Source organism: Ostrinia furnacalis, unplaced genomic scaffold (assembly GCF_004193835.3).
Source record: "Ostrinia furnacalis isolate ACB-3 unplaced genomic scaffold, ASM419383v2 OfSCF7245, whole genome shotgun sequence".
Classification (NCBI taxonomy): domain Eukaryota; kingdom Metazoa; phylum Arthropoda; class Insecta; order Lepidoptera; family Crambidae; genus Ostrinia; species Ostrinia furnacalis.
Window position 1 is genome coordinate 558,239 of NW_021137484.1, and position 25,567 is coordinate 583,805.

The following is a 25,567-nucleotide window of genomic DNA, read 5'->3' on the forward strand; positions in this document are numbered from 1 at the left end:
ATTCTTAGTAAATGTTGAATTCTTAGAATCTTAAATTCAATTGATAAAACAGTCAACGTTAGTTTCAAAATTATTGGATAAGGATTGATAGTTTTTGTGTTTCTTAAGTTTCTTTTTTGTAAGAATATTTTAACATAACGTAATTTTTTATTCGCAGGCCGCTACCAATCTATCAACATGGATAACATTGGGGGAGGCCTATATTCAGCCAGCAGTGGACGTCCTATGGCTGAAACGATGATGATGATGAAATTTTTATTCATTCAGATTTACGAGTTTGATAATAGAACTTGAGAACTAAAATGCAATTTTCTTTGTTACAGATGCCGAGTCGAAAGTCAACGAAAAACGGAAGATGATGAAGCGCGAAATGATGGCAGTGAATTAAAAATGATAACATGATGAAATATGTTTCAAAACGGACAGTTCCACAAGGCGCGGACTAAACCCTGTGATTCGAGCATGTGTCAGCATGTTCACGAAAAATGTTCGCGTAACAATACAAAAACCAAATATCCCGCCCAAAAAATAGTATGTTTCAATTTGTACAGTTTTATCGTTGTGACATTTTTATCTCTGCGCGCAGTTAATTCCAATACTACAAACATGAATCGACATTTGAGTGAAACATTCGTTGCTGGCAAAGATTTCAAATCAATAACTGATGTTCATCAAAGTGATCAGCCCAGTGAAGATAATTACGAAGATCATGACCCAGTACATGGAAGTGAAAACGTAGATTATACAAAAGTCAATTTCGAACACAATCCTTATTACAATAGCGAGCATTTTATACACAATAAATTTTATAACAGTGAAAACAATGTGTACAGTAACTACGAGGACTACAAAAACTTTTACTTGAATCCCAATAATCCAATTCCTAAATCGAGTGTTAAGTTTAAAATTAGTAGTAGAATAGTGCAGACTAAATATGGGAAATTACAGGGCATTGTTTTGGCTATGGACGAGCACAGATACTTGAGTCCTCTAGAAGTTTTTTTAGGTGTTCCATACGCAACGCCTCCAGTCGGATCCAATAGGTAAGCATTTTTTGTTGAACTTTTTTATTTTCATTACATCTTTTGTTTCTATTCTAGAAGATGCTCATGACTGGTACGATTTTCAAAATTAACCTTTAACCAGTGACACGTAGTCTCACAGGCGTCTCATGTTTTTCAAATTCTTAGAATTGACCACTTCCCCTCGCTTGCAGCGACCCAGCGTCTTAGTAGCTTTTGTTTTAGTGCTAAAACGACCACAGAAGAAGGCAGACGTGTTATCGGTTGTTTTGCACGTAAGTTATACGAATTAGAAAATCGATCGTAGCCTGTGAGGCTACATGTCCCTAGTTGTCATACAAAAACTTTTACACTCTAATTTTTATTTTAAGTGCAAAATGGCAGAAAAGACTAGGAAATGATAACTCCAGCCCACGAATTCATCAAAGAATAAAATATTACGAACGGTCAGTCAATCGTTTGAACCTTTTGAACCTCGTCAAGGTTCAAACGATGGACCGTCTGTTCCATCCTGAAACAAGTCAAGCCAAGCAAAGGGCATGCAGTATTTGTCTGCCTAAACTACACAAAATGACAGTGTACACAGCGGACAGTGGCGGCGTGGGGGGGGGGGGGTCCGCCCAGGGTGCCAAGCATCAGGGGGTGACAACGGAGTGACAACTCAGTCGCGAAGATTAGTGCCCACAGGTGCATCTGCATCGCGCATCTGATATGTCATGATAAGGGGGTGCATGCGATTGGTATCATCTCATCATAATAATATAGCTCATGACTTAGTACTGAAATCTTTCGGCTTCAAATCGGTAACCCGAAAATTCTGGGGGACACCAGACCATTCTGGGGTGCCTTAGCCCCCCGCAATATGAACATCCAACTTATAGTCTTATGAGGGGTGGGGGGGGGGGGGGGGGGAAGGGGTCGCCCCGGGTGCCAAGCCATGCTTCGCTGCCACAGTACACTTGTGTTGGGGTGTTGCAATCCCATATGTTTGCAATGTTCTCGCCTTTTCTGCAAAAATTGCCATTGATTTTATGCCAAATTGAGCGGGTGTCAGAATTTTTATTTTTATTTTTCAGAAGTGGCTTTTATGTTTTTTCGGTTTCTGTATTATTAGATTTTTAGTAAAAAGTATTAAATTTGACATAGAATTTATATAAAGTCTATTAAAATGCTAAAATAGGAGCTCATATCAATTGAGGCTGAAAATTACCACTAATTGGTAATTATAGTTTTTTTCTATGTAATTATAAAAAAAATGATTGAATTCATTTACATTTTGTTTTATTGACATACCAATAGTTATATACAAATACAATTTTAAAGTAATCCACATGCAATTTTGTCAATTTTTTGATTTCGAAGTAGTAGCCTGTGAGACGTCATGTCCCTTATAGTGTTATAAAATAGTCATGTCACTGGTTAAAGGTTAAGATCATTTACAGCCTTTTAATGGCTAGTGTTATTCTACGAGTACATACGATACCAGAATATTTAACTTGATGTGCCGTCGTCTCTGCTAGTTAGAGCATAGTTTAGAATTATAGCAGAAAATATACTCAAAAAACAATTAGGCATAGCATAATTAATTAGGTTGTGGCACTAATAATGCGGTGCTGGAGGGGTCTGTTTTTGTTGGGTTAGTAGTAGTTTCGCACGAACGTGCAAAACTTCTCCTTTCAAGAATAATATTTTTTTAGTAGGCGTTCCGCCCGGATGTATTAATATCGCGTGCGAATCGACTCTTTCGAGAACTATTAGTATGAGATTACTAGTTCTTAAAGGAGTCAATTCGCACGCGATTTTCATACTTTTAATGCATCCGGGCGGAACGCCTACTAAAAATTAAATATTGAAAGGGGACGTTTCGCACATTCGTGCAATCGAATTTCGTGCGAAACTACTACTAACCCTAAGTACGTCAATAACCATGAGACTTCAAACGTATACCCAGACAGCTATTTACGTCACATGTGAACTCCTGTCACCTCAACTGCCTACCGTTATGCTCTATGCCTGTTAGTCTTTTATTTTTATTATTGTATGAAGTCTTAGATGTATGTTCGCAATTTTAGGTTTAGCCCCACAAGAACGCCCTCCCCATGGGACGGCGTCAGGGTCTCCGACAGGCCAGGTCCCGCTTGCCCGCAGAAACTACCCGACCTAGACGATGAGCGGACCATGTTAGAGAAAATGCCTAAAGGCAGACTAGAGTATTTAAAAAGACTGATGCCTTATCTTAAGAATCAAAGTGAAGATTGTCTATATTTAAACATATTCGCACCTTTGCAAAGTAAGTGGATTCTTTGGGAATTAATGAATATTTATTTTTTAACCTCGTAAGACCGAAGAGCAAATTTTGTCGACTTCTAAGTATCGCCGAATCATAATGTCATCAACATCAAAGTTTTTGTCATCTAATTTAAAAAGCAAATCACTTTACATTTTACATTAATTACGATAGGAAAAATGAGCTCTTATAATTGTACCTATGTTCCTTTAACGTGTAACTGTCATTCTATTTAAGGAATAAACGCACGTATTCACAAACGATGCTTGCTTATGTGAAGCAGCAAATCGAACGCACAGCATTAAATAGAAACGCGCACTGTGACACCTTATAGTAATTTTTGTGAATGGCGAAAACTAGTTTAGTAATTGGTTTTAAAAATGTCAGCTAATTAATTTTCGATACGATAGCTGAACTACATTTGATATAATTTTAATGACGCTTCAGTTACATTATATCAAAGCCATTCCTTCAATTAATTCAACTCTGTTAAAATTGTATACTTTCCACATTATTTCGAATCTTATTGTTTTAACCTATAGCTTTAACTTACTTTGCATCTTTGAAAGTTTACTTTCCTTTCAGTGGACGAAACAAAGCTGGCACTGCCAGTCTTAGTATACATCCATGGAGAGAGCTATTCATGGAGTTCCAGCAACCCTTACGATGGCGCGGTTCTGGCCAGCTACACGGATTTGATCGTTGTCACTTTGAACTTTAGGCTAGGTGTTTTAGGTAAGAATTTTATACAAACAATACTTGGACATTGGTTCAGTCTCATGATGAAGAATAAATCAAAAACTAAACATAAGAGTTGTGTCGAAAGGGCGCCAAGGAATCCGCTCAATTCAACATCATAATGTCATGTAGGTACTTACACAAGTTTTCATTGGAAAACCTGTACGCCTATCCTTCTAAATTTAAACAAAGCTGTTCGCTATCATCCATCCTTCTAAACTAGGACTAAAATTAAAAAGATTTTGCGTACCCTTTTCAAATTGAGAGACAGTTTTAAGATTAGAGAAACATTTTATAGACATAGAATATTAAAAAATTCTTTGACTAAATTCTGTGCCGATTACGTAGAAATCTCATAACTTGCCAGTCACGTTTGCGTTTAAAAAAAGAATACAACTTCTCATTTTTTTTAAGTGTAAATATTTACTTTTCCTAGCGGTGCAATTCGCAAGTGCAAATACTAAATCCAGGCCACGGAGAGAGGTCACGACGCCGCGTGCTCATAATATTTTTCCTGGAGATTTATGTCTTTCTAAAATAAACCTCATAGCACTGACTTTAAACTACGAAATGCTCCCAATAGTATAAGAGGGATACAGTTTTCTTGTTACCAAGTATACTCATGTTGTACCTAATAACAAAATGATCTAACATCTGATAACTTGATGTTTTTAAGGATCCGTAACAGGCAATTAAAACTTACAAGTGCTTCCCTACCTAGGTAATTTTTTACAAAGTAACCAAGCATATTAAAAACAAATTAATGCTGCTATAATCTTCTGCATTAATAAAAATATAATTACACATACATATTTCTGTTACAATCTTGCTGTTCTGTTACACACAAAACGAAAAAGTAACTATCACCAATATTTTGATAGTAAATAATGCAAACCAAAACAGCATAATCAGCTTACACCAGTTCATTGTTCGGTCTCAGCTCCAAAATTGGATTACAAAAGTATCCAGTTAATCTGATAATAAGTTTGTGTGATCTAAATTTTTCTTTTACTTCGTTTAATATGCGACTTTACTGATGCTAACTTGGGCGAGTTTAACCCTTAAATTGTTTTTGTCCGTTTTAAAGGACATGTCAAATAATTGCTTACAGAATCTAAATTAAAGCAATTTATCGACTTTCAAGGGATATTTTATAAAAAGCATGATATTTTATGTGAAACACGGGGCTGTAGTTCAATAAAAAGCCGCGAATTTTAAAAATAAAGACAGTTGAATAAATTCAATAGCAATGTCAAGTTTTCACTCTTGATAAATGTGGCAATACTGTAGGTATTGTACTTGTTCTTGTGCTTTATTGATTGATTTTAGAATATTAACGAATAAAACTGACGGTTATTGCCAAAAATGTAAAAAAATATCGTTTTTTTTCCATTCATTTCAAGGTTACAAATGTTATGTCACTTAAAACGGACAATGCCATGTATCAGTAATAAATACTCATGCTGATTTTTAGACATTTTTACCCAATTTCCCCCTTTTAGGGGTTGAATTCTGAAATAACCTGAAACACGTGTTTATTCATTTATCGATAGGAATGTATCCTGTAAAGTTTCGAATTAAATAGTGTAACTAATTTTGTTTCGCCCTACAAATTTTGGACCCCCATTTCACCCCCTTAGGGGGTAATTTTGAAAAAATCCTTTCTGATAACACCCCTAGACCCTAATAAGGAACCTACATGCCAAACTTTGTGTCTTTATACCCACCGGTTTGGGATTTAGGTTGATAAATCAGGCAGCCACTTTCTGTTTTTATATGTCAGGGTATATTTGATAAATTTATGTAAAATAAACAGTAAATAGTCCAGATGGATTGCAAAAGGCGCTGGATTAGCCAGAGGATGATTATCAGGGATTCCTGTATTGTTATTAAGAAAAGTTGTTTTACGTTTGTTTTTCTAAACTGGCAATGTCCGCCCTAAGTGACATGGTTCTAATGCTAAATAATTGGCAATGTCCGTTTTGAGTGACATGTCATAACTTCTATACCAATTGAAATTTTTTCAAAAAGTAAATATTTTTTTCTTAATCTATCAAAACAATACCTAAATCCCAAATTTGACCATTTTTGAAGCAAGGGTTCAATGAGTGCCAATTTAAGGGTTAATGAATAATTACGGGAACCCTCTTTATCATCTTCACAAACAGAAAAGTTGGAGTTCTCCACTCGAGGTATGCAATTAAAACGCTTTCCGAAACTCCCTTTTTCCATAATTCCCGTTCCGAAATATTTCAAAAGCCAAAAAGTTTGGGAACGCTCTAAATATATTAATAAACCTGTGACAGCTTCTAAAGAAAATGCCTCGCCTGGAGCGATATGCTACGCGTGTGTTTCGCACGTGGAAACAATTTATACTCAAAGGCAACTATCGATTTAGGTCACTGGTTAAAAGGGCTATCTTTGTATAGAAAGCTAAATTAGCTAAGATGAGAAATGCTCAACCTTAATTTGCTCAAAGACCTTGTATAAGTGGATTAAGATAATATTCTGTTCAATATTATGTGATACATAAAGGTTTGATACTAAAAATTTGAGACTAAGTAACAAAAAAAGAAAATCATGCAATCAGACCACGACTGGAAGTCTAAACAAAAAAGACGAAAATAATAGACTCTGCAATAGGCAATAAAAGTGACTCGAAATTTTATTAATCTCATAAAAACTTTATAAAAGGCAGCCGTTCGTAATGAGCATTCCTCTTTCAACGAAACAACTGTATCCACGAGGGTGTATTTTGTTCCCTTCCGATTCATTTAAATAGAAATGCACTACTCGAATTAAATAGACCCTTGAGAGAGCTCACTTGAGCTGATGGTTTAAAAACAAATTGGAAACGGAATTCAAAACTAATATGATCGTTCCTCTGCAAATGCTTAACTTGTAGTTGTTTACATTTGAGAAAGTATTTCTTCCGATATTCCTATTTGCTTCGGAGAATTCAATCAAAGAAAAATATTTCGCTGGAAATAATTTTACAGGCACTGCGAAGGACCTCGGAGAGCTGGGGCTGGGAGTTATTACTGTTTACTTGTGTAGGTCTATAGCATTTAGGTCTGAAGAAATTTTAGGGAAAAGGTTTCTTTTTTCCAAGATCATAAGAATGTTTTAGCTCTAAAAATAGGTACTACTCTTATAACATGAATCATTACGAACGTTTATACGTTTCAAGTTTCCAATACAAATACATCAAAGGGTATCAGAGGGTAAAGTCATGACCTATGAGGGAGCTCAGATGGTTGTTAGAGTTTTCCATGAATGCAAAATCTAGTGAGTGAAAAATAATTGCAAGTCTTGGCTTAGGAAGCTTTTATCGGGACCATTATATCGATTTTATGCGATAAAATATCGATAAGATTTTATGACGGCGCGCATCCTAGTCCGGCAGCTGTAGTTAACAGCGCATCAATAAACAAGCAGCCTATATCCAACCCTTTAATCCGCTTAAATCAAAGCAAAGCTAATTATGCCGTTCATTCCAGGATTTTTAAATGCAAATCCAGCGCCGAACATAAAAGCGCGCGTCGCCAACTACGGGCTGATGGACCAGATAGCCGCGCTGCATTGGGTGCAGCAGAACATAGCTCTCTTTGGAGGCGATCCAACGAACATAACGCTAATGGGCCACGGGTCTGGTGCGGCTTGTATAAATTTTCTTATGATATCGCCAACTGTGATGCCAGGTGTGTATTGTTGTTGTTCATCGAAGTTTTTAATACCTTTGCTTCAATGCCTGCATTTCGAATAAACGTTCGGAATTCCAATAGATTCCAAGCCTTTCATTGATTGAATTTTAATGTTGTTTAGACTAATTAATAAATTAGAAAGATCATAATCTATACCTGAGCTTTAGTTTTAACGTCACTTAGTAAATAAGTGAGCCTTAAAATGTCTGAATGCCTGATCTCTTATTTTTGTCAAATTAATACTACATACTCGTAATTACCCTATTGATTGTGATCTTTTACAAGTAGTTTCATTGCTCCGAGATACTAAATAATCTTTCGCAAAGTAATTCCACTGATATATTTTTAGCACATACAACCTTAACTAGCATAATTAAAGGAATCGAATTTTGAAATCATGTGATTTTGGCATCATAATCGAAAAAAAAATCAATATTTTTTCCACAGGGTTGTTCCATAGAGCAATACTTCTATCAGGATCAGCACTAAGCTCTTGGGCTATCGTAGATGACCCCGTCTACTACTCCCTGAAACTAGCCAAGCACATGAACTGTAGTATACCAGACGACCTCACAAAAGACCACGAGATCATAGTAGACTGTCTGAGAGAAGCGACGATAGAAGAACTGCTGTCAATAGACATATCGCCTCCTAACTTTTTGACAGCATTCGGTCCATCTGTAGACGGAGTGGTTATAAAAACGGACTTCGCGAAGGACTTTCTCACAATGTATTCGACAGGAGACTTTCCTAGTTTTGGGCCTCTAAATAACATGAATTTGAATCTCAATATTCATAAGAAAAGAAGTGACAGTGGGAGAAGGTTGTTCCAAAATAAGTATGATCTGCTGTTCGGAGTTGTGACAAGCGAAGCGCTATGGAAGTTCTCAGCTCACGACATTCAGAATGGAATCGAGCCTGACAAAAGAGACAGGATGTTGAGGTAATTATCGCTGATAAGTTTAATTGGACTGCCAAACAAATAACACAACAGCTGCACTTAGTAAACTTTTAAAATTACGAGTTGGCTTAAAAACCAATTACAAACACGATTGTGACGAGGTTTGCAAAATAGATATCAAAACAATTAAATTCCATTTCTGAAGTGAATGTGTTATTATTTCCCTAAGGCCTAATTGATTAAGGCTGAGTTGCACCACCTAACTTTGACCGTAACTTTGACGATAACCGGTGTATTTTGTATGGAGTTTGACAGATTTTTGACGTTTGTCAAAATTAAAGTAAGATGGTACAACTCAGCCCAAGAATCTTTTTAACACTAGGAAAGATTCCTGGAAAAAATATGTTTAGGATCTGGAACCATTATTCACCAACTTGAAAAGAAAAACCCAGTCCCTATTCCAGAGTATCTACCTTAAATAATTTTCATTAACAATACACAATATACCTACTTCCCATTGTCAAGGATGAGAAGCATCTATGAGTCTTTACACTTGAAACCATTGAAGTCTTGAGTCTTTCTTTTATCATACATTTTCTTTCAGGACCTACGTGAGGAATGCATACACGTACCACCTGAGCGAGATATTCTACACCATTGTCAACGAGTACACCGACTGGGAACGAACGGTAGAGGTTTGTTTGTTAATTAATGTAGGCTTCGGTACAGACGGCATATCAAGCTTCACACTGCGGCATCTTTTGCCGTTGTAATAGGTGCGCTTTTGCTACAAAAATGTGTGGGCTGATGTGCTGCCGTCTGTATAAGGCTGAGCGTAAGCTGGGATACCTCTAACCCAATGACAAGGAAATAAGGGCCATAATGCTGTTGGCATATGATGCATATTGGAGGTCATGTCAACAGATTTCACAAGGAAATCAATGTTATAACAAGCAGATGAATTATGCACTTCATATCTGCGACATAAGGGCCAAATTTTTCTTTACCTTGGGCCAGCGGTTCCCAAACTTATTTTGTCTACTGCCCACTTTGATGATAAATTCTTTTTAGCGCCCCCATTTGTAGTCGAGTGTCGAGTGCTCAGTCGAGTCTAAGAGTCCTCCTAGTAAATGACGCCTCCCAAGCCTCTACACAACGTCCCGATTTTTTTTCTGGGTCTCTTACCGCCCCCCCTTTAAGCCTGCAGCGCTCACAAGGGGGCTTTATCGCCCACTTTGGGAAAGACTGCCTTGGGCCAAAGCACACGATGCAACGCGGCGATGCGACTCTTATGATTGTCTTGTCGCTGTATAGTCTTAAGCCGGGTCCAGATGAGTGTGATGAGTAATGGCATGTATCGTCGTGTAATGGAAATGGGCAGCACTTTACATGTAATGCTCGTAGTGTCGAACATACCTAAAATTCGTGTAATAGTACACGTAATCTTACATTACACATTATACGCGTAAGTAAGGAAGAAGTAAAATTATGTAAGGCGGGCACGCGAGCAGCCTATGTCGTAATTTAATTTTTTGCAGTGCTGTGTGGCGCCGCAACGCATCGTGTGTTTTGGCTCTTTCTGTTTTGTGATATTTCTGTATCGCAGCTTACGCAGAAACTACAGGATAACCAGCAGGGTCAATGTATAGAGCATTCGTGTTTCCGTGACACTTGGCAATTTATAAACACTGTTACTACCATTTTGACAGATAGCCTAGTGCAAGTAGGTTGTCACTTTCAGGGGACGGCCCACACACGAATTATAATATTATAATAATTAGAGCACTAACTGCTAGCAAGCAGTGCAAAGCTTTTTTACACAGATAACAGCTGACATAATAATGTAGCGTGTTTACGTTTAAGGATCCAAAAAAACTTCCCTTTTTATTTTTCAACCTTGCCTTATTAAATAAAGGCACTTGTAAACCCTACTTTTTGACATTTTGTAGGGTTATTATAATATCATCTCTATTTCTGCTTCATATTATGTTTTTTAGAGAAACATCACATTAATGGTCTGAATAATAACATATTCATATTGGAAATAAGCATTTTTGATACATGATTTTATAGATCATAAACAAACATTTCAGAGGTAAAACGAGAAACTAAATAACATATCTACAGCGTACAATAATAATAATATTGCTGCGTTGTATTATATGATGAACTAGATATTTATTTCAATTTAACTTTTACTGTATTTTATGGATTGGAAAATACAAGTTGAATTCGCATTCAACACACACGCCCCTATAACTCAAATTATATTGCAACAAACCCGGCATTACCGCAAAACCCTACATTCTCACAACCCTTATTCCGGGCATGTCCCTCGTACATTACCATAATCCATTGTTGCAGAACCCAATAAACACTAGAGACGCGACGGTGGCCGCGCTATCGGATGCCCAGTACGTGGCCCCACTGGTACAAAGCGGGGATTTGCTGAGCGGTGGCCCCAAGCCGGCCCCTAGCGATGAAGATGGACCTAGACGGCCTACGAAGACGTTCTTCTACGTGTTTGATTATCAGACTAAGGATGGATATTTAAATCCACAAGTAAGTCAATGCGTTACAGACTCTATAAAGTATACTCAGTGACAGTCTAGTTACTGATTAGGAGATGCGACGGTGGTCGCGCTAACGGACGCGCAGTACGTGGCCCCGCTGGTACAAAGCGGGGATTTGCTGAGCGGTGGCCCGAAGCCGGCTCCTAGTGACGAGGACGGACCTAGGAGGACGAAGACGTTTTTCTATGTGTTTGATTATCAGACCAAGGATGGATACTATCCTCAAGTAAGTCACTCTATAAGTATACTTAGTGACGATTTAGTTACTGATTTATAGTCCGATTTTTAATTCGACGGAATTCTGACAGCTGTCATTTTTTGACAAGTCAGATGTAATAAGCCTTTTTTGCTTTGAATTAATAATAAATAATATGAAATGAAATTTCATCAAGTACAACATACAAGAATGAACTATTTTTTGTTTTATGAATTCAATGTACACTAATTATTATGTAAATTTTAGAGATTAAATAGATAAAAACTTGTTTTTAACACAGTAAAACAACATATTATCATAAATGAAAATATGTATTGATCATCAATCATCATTATCGTCATCATAATCAAGTTGGATTATAAAATTGGCATCTTGTTAAATTGATTATTTTATGAAGCTAAGATTTTATTAACAAAATTATTTTAATAAAAAAGGTTTGTAACCCATGGATTATTGGCCAGGGAGTCCAGTAATAGAAAAATAATTACCCAATTTTTTTTGTAACTTCGAAAATAATATGATAATAAAAATTCAAATAACCATTTTGAAATGATCAGTACATTTTTAAGACTTAGTTTTTCAAGTGAAACCTTATATTCAAGAAAGGATTATTTTTTAATTTGTGAAAATGCTCTCCCTTCTTAGTGGGAATGTTTCAATGTTGCCAACACTTCTGAAATGTCAAAATTCCGTCGAATTAAAAATCAGAGTTTAGGAGACGCGACGGTGGCCGCGCTATCGGACGCACAGTACGTGGCCCCGCTGGTACAAAGCGGGGATTTGCTGAGCGGTGGCCCCAAGCCGGCCCCTAGCGCTGAAGATGGATCTAGACGGCCAACGAAGACGTTCTTTTACGTGTTTGATTATCAGACTAAGGATGGATATTATCCACAAGTAAGTCACCTAATTATAGATTCTGTGTGTTCTTTATGTGGCCCCAAACCGGCCCCTAGTAACAACGTTGGGCCCAGGATACTGAAGAAAGCACTCTTCTTTGTCTTCGATTCAAACCAAGGATGGATATTATCCAAAAATTAGTCGTCTAGTTACAGACTGCGAATAATCGACGGCTAATGTGTTGAGCGGTGGCCTCAAGCTGGCCCCACGTGACGAGGATGGACCGAGCCTTAGCCATCATCCAAACCACAGTCCATTACTGACAGGATTCGAACTAAGGACACCGAAACTGGCATAGTTGGGCTATTGTCGCCTTGCCTATTGTGTTTGATCGGTTATAAACAATTTGAACATCCAAAACGATCAATTCGGCCCATTTTAAACGGGAACTAATTTTAGTTCAGATGCAAATTAAGCTAGTTTTGGCAACCAACCGACCTTTTTAATCATGCAATACATTCAAATAAAATTGTATTGGGTAGTCCGAAGAGCGGTTTTCATCCATAGAAATGTTTGCGGTTTGCGAAATAGATTTGCACCAGTAATATTAAATACGGATATAATTCAACATTTAAATACTAGATTCGACGCGCAGCTTCACTCGCGTGGATTCTTACGATCAATTTTATACTAAGTGTAAAATAATTTTTATTCTATGAAATCATAACATCAACACAAAAATATTTCAAAAATTATTTGTGGAGCTCTTGAAAGCCTGACTTTTTCTAAATACGATCTTATGCTTTTCATGTGCAGAAATCTCATCAAGTTTTGCAAATATGTTATGACGAGTCAGACATTACAATTTCATTTTTAAACGTAACTTACAATTTTATTCAAAACCACTTTATTATGTACCCCATCTCTTATTCTATTGTTTTATGTTTTGAAGAACGAATTTACTCGTAGAAACGTCGGGAAATGCTCTCAAATATTAATTATAGTCTTGACCGCGCCTTTTGTTGACTGTTAATTGACAAAAATATTCCTTTCTAAGACCATGACTTACTTGGTCGATTTTTTTTATTGGTAGGTAAGAGAACCTTTAAAAACTTGTTGACATTTTTTCATTAAAAGGAGCACTGGTAATCGATGTCTTGGATTAACTAAGTATTTAGAATTAATATTGTTTTTCATTTTTTATTCTAAACTATCATACAAGTTTACATAGAATTGATAACTTACTGAGTCCTATGCCTAAACCGTTGGGCGCTACTGTATGTTGCTGTCTCTACAAAGGGAAGAGATACAAACATTACGCAGAAACCGAAGTTTTAATATCAGTAGCGAAATTACTACTATCATCGGAAATCAACAGTAAATTCATTTTACGGTAATAAGGGTTCAATAATTGGTTCAACTTTGCTCGAGGCACACAAATGTACAATTATTTTTGAGTTCCCTTCCAATTAAAAGTTTGGCAGTTTCAAATTAAACATTTCCAGCATTCAATTGTGGTTATTGTTTTGATAGAGACTTATTTACATAACGGAATGTTAGAAAATAAGTCAAACAATAAGAATTATCCTCTATTAAAGACATTCTGGTCTAGATAATTCAAACGAAAATAAAAGTATTCAGGAGTAGAATGTAGCTAAAATGATAAATTAATAAAATATGTAAAGTTAGTTCTTTGGTACTCGGGGTCGTGAAATAATAGTCCAAAGCACGATTCAAAGGCACAGAAACGTATATTGTCTTTTCCACAACGAAATACAACACAAACAATACTTGGAATCAGTAGTAAATGATTTAACAGCCAAAACATAGAAAGTTTGTTCGCGCGCGTCGCGGCCTTGGGCGGACTGACGATAAGGTCGAATTTAGAAAAACACAATACGCGGTGACCGTTGGGAAAGAGCGCGCTGGCAGAGCGCGCCGGCAGAGCGCGCGAGCCCGCGCCTTATTCAAAAAGAAGGGCCCGCCAAACGCGAATCCGAGCGTCAACGATCGTCGCGTTTCAAATAGCATTTTGCCCATGCTTAATTAATTCTTGAAGATAATTTTTAGGATTCAAAGACAATGAATCACTAGCATCACTGATTCATACTGTGTATTGCGACTTCTTTTTCAAAACAAATATTGAAAGTTTGAATCTACTTTTCCAATATACTCCAACTCGATGATATAACTTATTCGCATTTCAATGTTACTTACACAAAGCCCAAGCTTGTTTAGATATTGCATTTAATCAGCATGGAACTGAATTCCCGATACTATGACTTTTCCAATGAACTCGGATGAAGAATGGCGCGCGTTCAGTAAACAGCATACTAGGGGAATTAAATGGATTCTCTGAATGCAGAGATATCAATGTTATTTGTGAATACGTCCCAATATACAGTAATGACGTCATAGTTTTGTTTTATGCTGTATTAAAGCTGCTTGCAGCGATTTACTGCAACGAGCAGTTTTATTTATGGATCTATAATATTTATAATCATATGAGGATGTAGAAGCTATAGAAAAGCATCTCGCAAATCGCAATATGCCTTTTTGTGTCAGGAAATAACGCGATATTTTGCGACTGAAAACGTGTGGGTGGGAAAGTCAAATCAATACTTGACATAAAAATATGATGCTGCTTCTCTTTAGCAAACAGTATGTATGGGAAAAAATAAACCATAAATGGGATTACTCCATTTCCCCGGAGTCCTTAGCGCAGCAATGATGGAAAAAGGATTAGCGCGGAACTCAAAAACAAAGTAATGAAATCGTTAATGTCAAGTGCCTTTTTTAAATAAAACGATTTTAAATAAAAAGATTTATTAATACATTGGGCAATAGTGTCAGTGTCAGACTGGCTGAATTAAGATCCGAGGAACGCAGGTTCGAATCTAAATTGCCGCTGCTGGACTATTACAATTCTAGTGAACCCACTCGTAACACAAAAAAAAACTAGTCTTATTTCACTCAAAATCATCTCAAGTCAGTCGACTGCTAGACACTGGCCTTCCTATGCACATTGCACACTATTGCGTATCAAAATTGATATAGTCTGGTCCGTGAGCACGTAGAATTTTGTCCAATGACCCCAAGCTACGCATCCTTATCGCTCGCGCGTAATTATGTTGCTATCGCGCTCGCACACTCACTGCGGGTGCCAGTCGCACAGTCGCGACAGCAATATAATTACGCGCGAGCGATAAGGATAGGTAGCTAGTGGTCATTGGACAAAATTCTACGTGCTCACGGACTAGGCTTTAGTGTATCATCATCACCATCATAATCATATTATTTAGTATCCACTGCAGGAGCAAGACCCTCTCTAATTTACCAAAAGCAAATGGAGGATTTGGTCTACATTCTTGCTTTCCTGGCTCCTTTCAGTGGCTGATGTGCGCATGTTTTAAAATTATTTTTTCTTTCAGAGAATGGGAGCAGTCCATGGCGAAGAGTTGCCTTACGTCTTCGGAGCTCCCCTGGTGGATGGGTTCGGCCATTTCCCCCAAAATTACACCAAGTCTGAAGTAGCTTTGTCAGAGTCCATCATGTTGTTTGTGGCTAACTTTGTGAAGACAGGGTAAGTTGTTTTTAATTTTTACAGTTCTTATTATTAGGAGTATAGGGGGGATCCCTGTCTGACATCGAAAGTTGCTACATAGAATGTCACGACAGCGAAAACGCTGCGTCGGATAGCCCTTTTTAATTGCTAGTATAGCGTGTGTCTATGTCAAACTATACTACTAGCGTATATCAAACTATTACTCAATCAGAATATGGTCTCCGCAGAATAACAGCGTCGTGTTCTGGTTTTATTACACTCCAGAGCATGACACATGCTGAGCGGTGGCCAATTTTGGTTCTAACTTATACCTACTTGTTTTTTGTTATCTCATTCTGTGTGTTATATTTTTTAAGTTTGAACCAAATAAATGTTTTTCTTTCTCAATCGAATGGTTAACACAGCAAATGCTATGCTTTTATATCGAAAGATTCGATGTGACGGTTTCGGTGTGCAATATTCGATGTCATGTAGGGAACCTATTTTGTACACACGACGTTGAATTTGCAAAATGATCCACTAACTATTAGTTAGACTAAGGCTGGGTTGCACCATCTTACTTTAACACAAACGTCAAAAATCTGTTAAACTCCATACAAAAACAAACGTTTAAGTTAGGTGGTTGCAACTCAGCCTGTACAATCAAAGTTTCTTTAGGTGATTTGTATCTTTTATTAATTACGAAAGTGTCAGTTAAACCTACTGAATAAAATCATGAGATAATATTAAAGACAATGCCAACAGAAATTTATAAATTGCAGTAAAACTTAGCTTCAAACTCAAACAATATTGCAGAAGTTAAGGCTCGAGGTATAATTGCCTTGCAAATATACACTTTATTTATACAGAAATAAGGTTTTCATTATCAGGAGCAAAGTTTCTAGGGAAAGTTTGTGGAAGTGCTGATAAGAGTGGTGCGAGCGATAAGCAACTTTATGTCCGTGATGTTAAACTCAATTCGCTTTGGTTGTTTCCGCAATTGTTACAGCCCATTGTTTTAGAGTTTCTGACTCTGTATCTACAGGGTGAAATTTAAATAGTTGTCATACTTTTAATTAGAGATGCCACGAATATTCGGCTACTATTCGGTATTCGGCCTATTCGGCCACTTTGTTTGGTATTCGGTATTCGGCCGAATAATAGGTACTATTCGGCCGAATACCGAATACCAAATCATGGAAAAAAATGACATACATCATATTAATCAAGATTTGTCCTTATTATCAAATTACAATACTTTAATAAGTAAAATTAATCAGCGGTAAGTTGTGATGGATAAAAACAAGCTTTTCAGCATTTGACGGTAGCAAACGATTACCCTTTTCATCATAAATGATACCAGCTTCAGAAAACAACCTCTCACTATACACGCTACTCCCGGGAGAAGAAAGATAAACTTTCGCAAATTTCGAGAGGTTTGGGTATTGTTTTTCATTAGCTGACCACCACTTGTAAGGATCAGCTTTCCGATCTAGTCGATTTGATTTCAAATAAAAATCCATCTCATTTGCCACAGTATTCTTCTCCATGTTCTCCTCATCATTACTATTTCGCATAAAATATTATCTTTAGCGACTTCCTCAAAGCAGTTCCAGAAACTGCCGTGTATTTCAAATGACTTGTCATTTTCGTTCAAGTTTCTTCTCTTACGACGTTGAGAAGATTCATCGGTACTACTAGACTCATTATCATTACAACTTAGTTTCAGAGCTACTACACAGCAAATAATTGGCCAGTTTATTAGTTTCACTACAAATCTCATAATATTCCCATATGGCAGATTTTTTAATAATTGGTGACATTTTTTAGTGAACAAACAATTGAAAAAGAACTAACGAACAAACTTTTCAGCAAAATCGTAACGTTTTATTTTTGTAATTTATATTAATCTAACAATGCGTGCCGTGACGTGATTTACTCGCAATGAGGGATTTCGCGATTGAAAAATGCTGCATGATTGGTTATTTCTGACATGACATTGACAGATGTCAAAATCCACCAATCACGCAGCAGTCAGACCCTACATCCACGTACCGCCATCTGGCGGATTTTTAAATCGCGAAAACCCTCATTGAATGAAACAGTCAAATCATAGAGAAAAGTAATACATAGGAAATAGAGAACCCTCTCTGTCAAATTTTTGAGCCTACTAATTGATAGCCTGGTGTTAAATTCCCTGTACTTAACCTACGTACGTAACGCTCACATACACACATAGTACACGCACACATACATACATAAAGTCCACGCACACATACACACAGTTCACGCACACATAGGCCCTCATAACCTTCAAAGAATTATTGTTTTTATGATGTACAATGCAGAATTTTTTCAAATTCATTATTTTGAAAATATTTATCTTTATGGTGTACGTATTTTCAAAACAATGTATTTGGAAAAATTCTACATTGCACATGGAAATGCAAATAAGTAAACAAAAACTTTTGAATTTAATAATTTTACTTTATTTATGAACACACATAATATTATACACCAAAAGCGTCTTTTCGCATATTTTCAAAACAATGTATTTGGAAAAATTCTACATTGCACATGGAAATGCAAATAAGTAAACAAAAACTTTTGAATTTAATAATTTTACTTTATTTATGAACACACATAATATTATACACCAAAAGCGTCTTTTCGCAAAGTTTTCAACACTAAACACAGAACACAGCACATTGAGAAAACTCAGATCACTTGTGAACATAACAGAAAGTTTCTTCGCGATTCACGAAGGAACGAACAAAACTCCGATGAACCAGAACAGCAGCAGGTACGAAGGAATGAACTTGAATTTGACTCGACTCTTCAATACTTTAATAGGGCCACAGAACTCATAAACGATGGCTAAGAAAACAATAATGCATTCAATTCAACCTAACAAAAACAACACCGGCCATTTTGGAGGAAAAACAAAGTTGCCATATGTTAAATAGTAATTTCTACTACTCTATTATGTAAATTATAACAAAAATGTCAATGTTCAGTTTTAAATTAAAACAAATTAATTTCATTTAAAAAAAGTTTTCACATTGTAATTAACAATATTCTCAAATATATTTTAATTAAGAAAAAAATGAAAATATGAAGGAAACAGGTGCAGCGACATCTAGAGCGTTTTGGGGTATTTAAAAAGTATTTGAATTTATTCACCGATGTCGCTGTTTTGAAGCAAGTTTCACTTCAATGACCGTTGTATGGCAGTTTCTTCACCCTGAGTCAAATTGCCTTACGCCGCCCGCGCGCTATGGAGACAGGTCGCAGTCTGTCGTATTATTATTTACGCACTCGACTAGCATGTGCTTTGTGCCGAATATTCGGCCGCCGAATATTCGGCGCTTCGGCCGACAGCGTTGCCGAATATTCGGTATTCGGTATTCGGCCAAATCACTATTCGTGGCAACTCTACTTTTAATATACAACTCTATTCATGACACATAGTAGGTAACATTTCCCAAATATGAAACAAATCCAATGAGTATTTTTGTGTTTATAGTTACTGTTTATTTGTACATAATTGTTGTATATTAAAGAGTTTTAAGCGATTGTAAGTACAAGCAGCACATCAGACTATAATTTTTTGTTGCGAAATAATAATACGAGTATTTACATTGAAATAAGATGCCACAATGTTAAGTTTCTGTACAAGATTTTCATTACTGAAATTCCCCAAATATGAAACTCATAGGATTTGTTTCATATTTGGGGAATGTGCTATGTATCATGAGTCTTAGTTTAAAAGTATGCCAATGATTTAAACACCCTGTATATCACCCGTTTATGTTGTTTTCGCAGAAATGCAATGTGTAAGTTTAGGTGAATTATGGAGGCGAGTAATTGTATTCGAACTGTAAACAATTTTCGGTAAAGTTTAATTCCCTCATTTCACATCTGAAGAAACTTCTTTCCTTGGTTATTTTACAAAATTATAAGCCTTTTTAGATTATTGGCTGCTTGTGGTGCTTATTTTTAGTAGCATTTGGACCATCTATAATTTTTTTGTTGATTGAGATATTTATGAAATTGCTTTAAAACATGAAATAAACAAGAAAATTCCTCGAAAATGTTGCAAAGAATAATAAACCTTTAACCTTTTGCATTAAGACCAACAAACTTCCAAAATCAATCGACCGAAACGTAAAATTGATTGCTACAAATTACCAAATAAACCGAACACTCCAGTAATTCGTAACATAAACACCTCTATTTTCTTCAATTTGCCTTTTCAGTCCAATATTACTTAAGAGTACTCCGTAAGCTTACGTTTCAACCGCTTAAATTTTCGAGGTTTGAAATTTAGAGAGATTTCAATAGACACTGAAGTTATTAACTTCCTTCATTAATTGCTAGTCATTACTTGGGCAATATCAATTAAGTTTAGCAACGATAAAATTATTCAGTGAACGTAAATTCACATTATACTGAATAATTTTCTTTCTGAATGTGAGCTAAAACGTTAAAACAACATCGAATGTTCTAATATTTCATTGTTATGAGAAGATACTCAAAAAATCAGGTATGAATAGACGATAAACGATGAGTAGAATAATGTAGTATTTACATTTAATATAAGTGTCAAAAGTTATTTCTTTTGCATTTGTGCAAATATTCTTTTAATAATAAAAAAATAATACTAATTCCAACGAAAACTTCAACAAAACAAAGTAAAATTCCAACAAATTATACGTAAGACCCTTAATCCGGAATGATTTCAATTAGATTTGTTTACAGAAACCCGAACGACAACGTTCGGCAGGAGGTCGTGCTGCCGGCCTCGAGGGAGAGGAACAAGTTCCGAGGAGTGAGCTGGGAGGAGTACGACTCGACGCATCAGAAGTATTTGGAAATAGGTCAGTATAGCTTTCAGTTCACTTGGGGACATGTCTCGGGAGTACAGTGGTTAAAGAATTAATGCCCATTTTCACCATCAATCCCTATTTTTAAAGTGGGTCACTTTGGTAACATATAATATTAATTTTGTTTTCATAGGGGTCACTTAAAAATTAGGGATTGATGGTGAAAACGGGCATAAGTCTCTTATTAAAGTACGAGTAGGCTTTGCATTTATAGTAAGTACGAGTAGATACTTTCTCTCATTTAGGTTTAAAATTACTTTAGAGGAGTATGACTCGACGCATCAGAAGTATTTGGAAATAGGTCAGTATAGCTTTGAGTTCACTTGGGGACATGTCTCGGGGTACAGTGATTAAAGAATTGTACTCATTTTGTCTAAGAGAAGAGAGGCTTTATATTTATAGTAGTTTGTGTAAAGTAGGTATAAAATCACTATGGAGGAGTATGACTCGACGCATCAGAAGTATTTGGAAATAGGTCAGTATAGCTTTGGGTTCACTTGGGGACATGTCTCGGGGTACAGTGGTTAAAGAATTGTACTCATTTTGTCTAAGAGAAGAGAGGCTTTATATTTATAGTAGTTTGTGTAAAGTAGGTATAAAATCACTTTGGGTTCACTTGTGGACATTTTAATTATTTTAATTTTCATACAAATCGGACTTTATAAAATTTATTTTGTTTGAAAATTAAAAAAAAAATAAAAGATGAGATCAAATTTCTAACTTCACCATACCATTTATATGCCCATGTTAACATGGGCTAGTGTCGGCTCATTTACCTAACATCCTGTATAGTAAAAGGAGTGGACTAAACGCATTCTCAGCACACACACTGATGGCTGTGTAAAAAATAATTCAATTTTCAATATTTATTTGCAAAGCAATTTTATAAAAAGGTTTTTTAACTGGCAACGATATAAACGTAATTACATTCACATCATGGCGGTTGGGTCACAAAGGTTCCGTAACACACTGAATATAAAAATTTACAAATAACCTAAAACGACCTAAATTCGTAGCAATTTCGGAGCTGTTGTTTCAAGTGCTTAATTTTTACTGTTTTACGAATTAAATTAGAGTACCAGACCCACTAGAAAATTGTTTTCAGCTGGCGTTTAAGACATTTTCTTTTATTGGTCATTTTAATCTTTAATAAGATTATGTAGGTATTTAAAACCGTCTCTTCTGTGCCTGGATAAACCCCCGATACTTAATAACCATTTAAGTATCGGAAATTCGGGATACGAATATCAATTAAAATATTACTTTTTATATTGGCAAGGAGCACCTATCAAATTGAAATAAGATTCCGAAGTCTTATGCTTGATAAGTCTTTATGAAAAGGAATTTACTTTGCAAGCATGGAATTGATAAAAAGGTCAGATTAATTCCTTCTTTGTAGTTAAAAATAGAATAATAGTCATTGTCTTTTGATTTTAGCTTCGAAAGGCCAAAGAATAAAAATAAACTGCCTGTTTAGGATATTGTGATAAAAGCATTATACTTACTGTCGCTGTAATTATTAAAGTTATTAAAAGAAATAAAATTGAATAATTTCTAATGCCGAGTACCTACTTCTTTTATTTTATCTGAAATTCTTCTTGATATCGTTTTCTTAATTGAGTTAGTAGAGAACTAAATTAATGTATTTTGAATTAAGCCTTAATTTAATTTAGATCAAAATGTGAACAAACATGCTGAGCGACTTTTTTTATATTTTCCCATTCTGCGAACCAATTTAAAACATATAACAGCTTGCAGGAGTTCACTAAGACCGTTCGGCCAAATTTTGCTATGACCCAAGTGTTAACCAATCACGGTTATCACAAATCATATTTGCACCGCTTTCACATCGTCGCCGATGAGAATTGTCCCTGCGACGACCAAACATCTCAAACGTGGAAGCACCTATTAACACAATGTCCCCGATTTGTAATACAACGACAAAATCACGAAATTACTTCCTCCATGCTCAATGTCGAACCATACAATCTTACAGATTTAATTAAAAAAGAAGAGACCATCAAAAGCTTTCAAAAATTCATCACCTATATTGTAAATCACCTAAAAGAATTCAACAAATAGAAATGTAATCCAATTTATATCCAAAAAATAGCACAGCGTCTTGCAACTGGAGTAATCCAATAGCACCTTTTGCAAGGCATAACAAATGATCATTTATAAAAAAAAAAAAAAAAAATAGGTACTTATGCAACAATGGTTTTTAATTATTAGGCGATACATTCTCGAATATTTCCCTTGCTCTCTTATATCTTTATTGCACTAAGGCTGTGTTTAGGGCTCTATCACACTAATAAATTATACTACGAAACCTTCGTGATATTTTTATTTTTCATAATAAAAAACAGATTTATCACGAACTCACTTTTAATATTCATCACCCAAAATGTGGCAACACTTTCAGACCCTTTCATAATAAAGGACCTGAGTTGACCTCATCAATCAAACGTTGCGAAATCTTTTACTGCGACAAGGATCTAAAACGTTCATAAAAGTACTACTTTTACGGTCACTATCGTAGTAATGACCTAGCGTAAATAACCTAATGCTTAACAATTCTTAATTTGCTCTTTATGGGCAAGATAAATTGGAGTCATAAAATTCAATTAGATATAATAGTAAAACACGTCATCATAGCCCAAAAAGATGACAATGAAAATTATAAATAGGTAGTTTTTTTGGCACGTATCGTTTGTTTTTCTAGCCATTTTAGACGGCGTATACAAAAATTATTATACGAAATAGAACGATAGGATAATTATTGCAAATGATTACCTTGATAATAAGATATGACCCACTTATCTCGATAAGAAACGAACGCTTTATCCAAAGAAAACGCCTTTTTCCCCGAGTTATTCCTCGTGAGACAACGCAAATATGTTTTAAATTACACGTACGGATTCATTCGAACATTCAGGCTTATGGAAGATACATTACAGTCTTTTTAGACGGCCCATTTATTTCGGGTTTTATTTTATTCATAAATGTAGATTTCGATAAGGAGGCATTAACATAATCTGTTTTATCCCATAGGGATGAAGCCTCGGCTGAAGAACCACTTCAGAGCGCATCAGCTGTCGGTATGGCTCAGGTTGGTTCCAGAACTCCATAGAGCTGGTATGGAGGATGTAGCCGCAAGACACAATCTCTTCAGAAACCACAACGAGCAAGAACTCTACGAAGGCGTCGTCAGACCAGATCCTTTGGCTAGAAACATCAACGATAACGAAATCAAAAGAACAAACGGATCGTATTCGGATACAGCTCTAACAACAGTCGATACGATACTGGCTACATGTGCAACCATTCTGCCTGGGAGAGATCTGCAAACGGTCAATGCTACTGATAATACTCTAGCCAATTTGGAAGCAGCTGGGTATGCAGCATATTCCACTGCTCTAAGCGTCACCATAGCAATAGGATGTTCACTTTTGATTCTTAACGTACTGATATTTGCTGGAGTGTATTACCAGAGAGATAAGTCTAGATCCCGAGGCAAGCAGCAGAGGTTCAACGAAAAACATTTCGAGACGATATCTGGGAAGCATTCCCATTACCACATGGATCCAACGCACGCTCCAAGTTTGGTTGTGGATGTTGAGAGGCAGAATAGAAAAAAGCACATGATGGGGTCCGACGCTCACTTATCGGGCTTAAACTTCAAAGGGCCGCTAGACGTTCCGAAGTCCCCGCCAAGTCCAACTATGAGCATCGACAACATGATGCTGCCGAGCAAACTTGGCAGCCGCAACAGTAGTTTTAGGATACCCAACGTGAGTTACCCTCAGATGGGCGGGTATGCGACTATGCCCAAGAATTTGAACAAGTTTAATAACTCGCCCCCGATGCAGGAACTGAGGCAACAGAAATTCCAGCCTCCGAACGGCTCTACAGCGCAAGGCTCCCCTGGGAGGGACGGCGAGCCGAGGGGAGGCCCTCACGCGACCCTACGGAGGGGTAAAGCCTCCCACACCCCCACCCTCCCGCAAGCTGCCATCGACGAAATGAGAGTGTGACAGTTAATTCCATCTGACTTTACATTACAGGATTAAAAAGTGTTTCAAGCTCTTTGAAAAGTGTAATTCGTATGTAATTTGATGCCATTGTAAATAGTGTGTACGGATGAGTCGAGTTTTTTTAGGGAAAAAAAATGTTAACGAGTTTCTCAGTCACTGATATGATTATCGATTAAAAATCAAATATATCATAATAAAATCTGTTTTATTCTCTTTCAATTCAAGTAGGTATGTACTTATTGTATTGCTGATCATCTAGCTTCAATCTCAATTAAGCTTAAGGTGATTTAATAAATCTGAATTAAATAAGATACAGATTGATGAATGGCCAATTAAGGTGGTTTATAATGAGCACCAACACATAACCAGTAACCTATAAAGCATTTAATTTATTTCAGAAAAAAATTCCACCTTAAAAAGTCGAGTGGTATGAAGAAATAAATGAATTTACGTGAAATTGACTTGGTACTTGATTTTAGATCAAAGCAATGTTATTTTACAATTATTACAGCGAATTGATTTTGAGGCTTAAACTTTGAAATTATTATAATTAAATTATTGGCTGCGTGGTAGCTTCAAGATTTCATTGATTTAATTAACTCTAATGAAAGTCGACACAACAAAGATATTTTGATACTCAAAGGACTTTAACATTGTTAGAGTAACATAGAAAGTGCCTACTCGAATTATAGGTTTTCAGTGATACGGTTATTAATAAAGTAAAATAAAACCATCTGCAACAATAACTGCAAGAAATGGCCAAGTGGTAAGTAGTAGTACTTCATCGTCATCATCATCATCATTTCAGCCACAGGACGTCCACT

The 25,567-nt window shown here is 36.2% G+C and overlaps 1 protein-coding gene across 1 annotated transcript; it reads left to right on the forward strand.

Annotated features, from left to right (window-relative positions):
• Positions 1-329: 329 nt before the first annotated feature.
• LOC114363731 (neuroligin-4, Y-linked) lies at positions 330-24,889 on the forward strand. The gene is made up of 10 exons (XM_028319545.1): positions 330-1,043; positions 3,095-3,312; positions 3,895-4,044; positions 7,548-7,748; positions 8,199-8,694; positions 9,257-9,347; positions 11,017-11,214; positions 15,711-15,862; positions 20,585-20,703; positions 23,761-24,889. The coding sequence occupies exons 1-10, from the start codon at positions 409-411 to the stop codon at positions 24,741-24,743; spliced, it is 3,243 nt and encodes a 1,080-aa protein (XP_028175346.1). The 5' UTR covers positions 330-408; the 3' UTR covers positions 24,744-24,889.
• Positions 24,890-25,567: the final 678 nt, after the last annotated feature.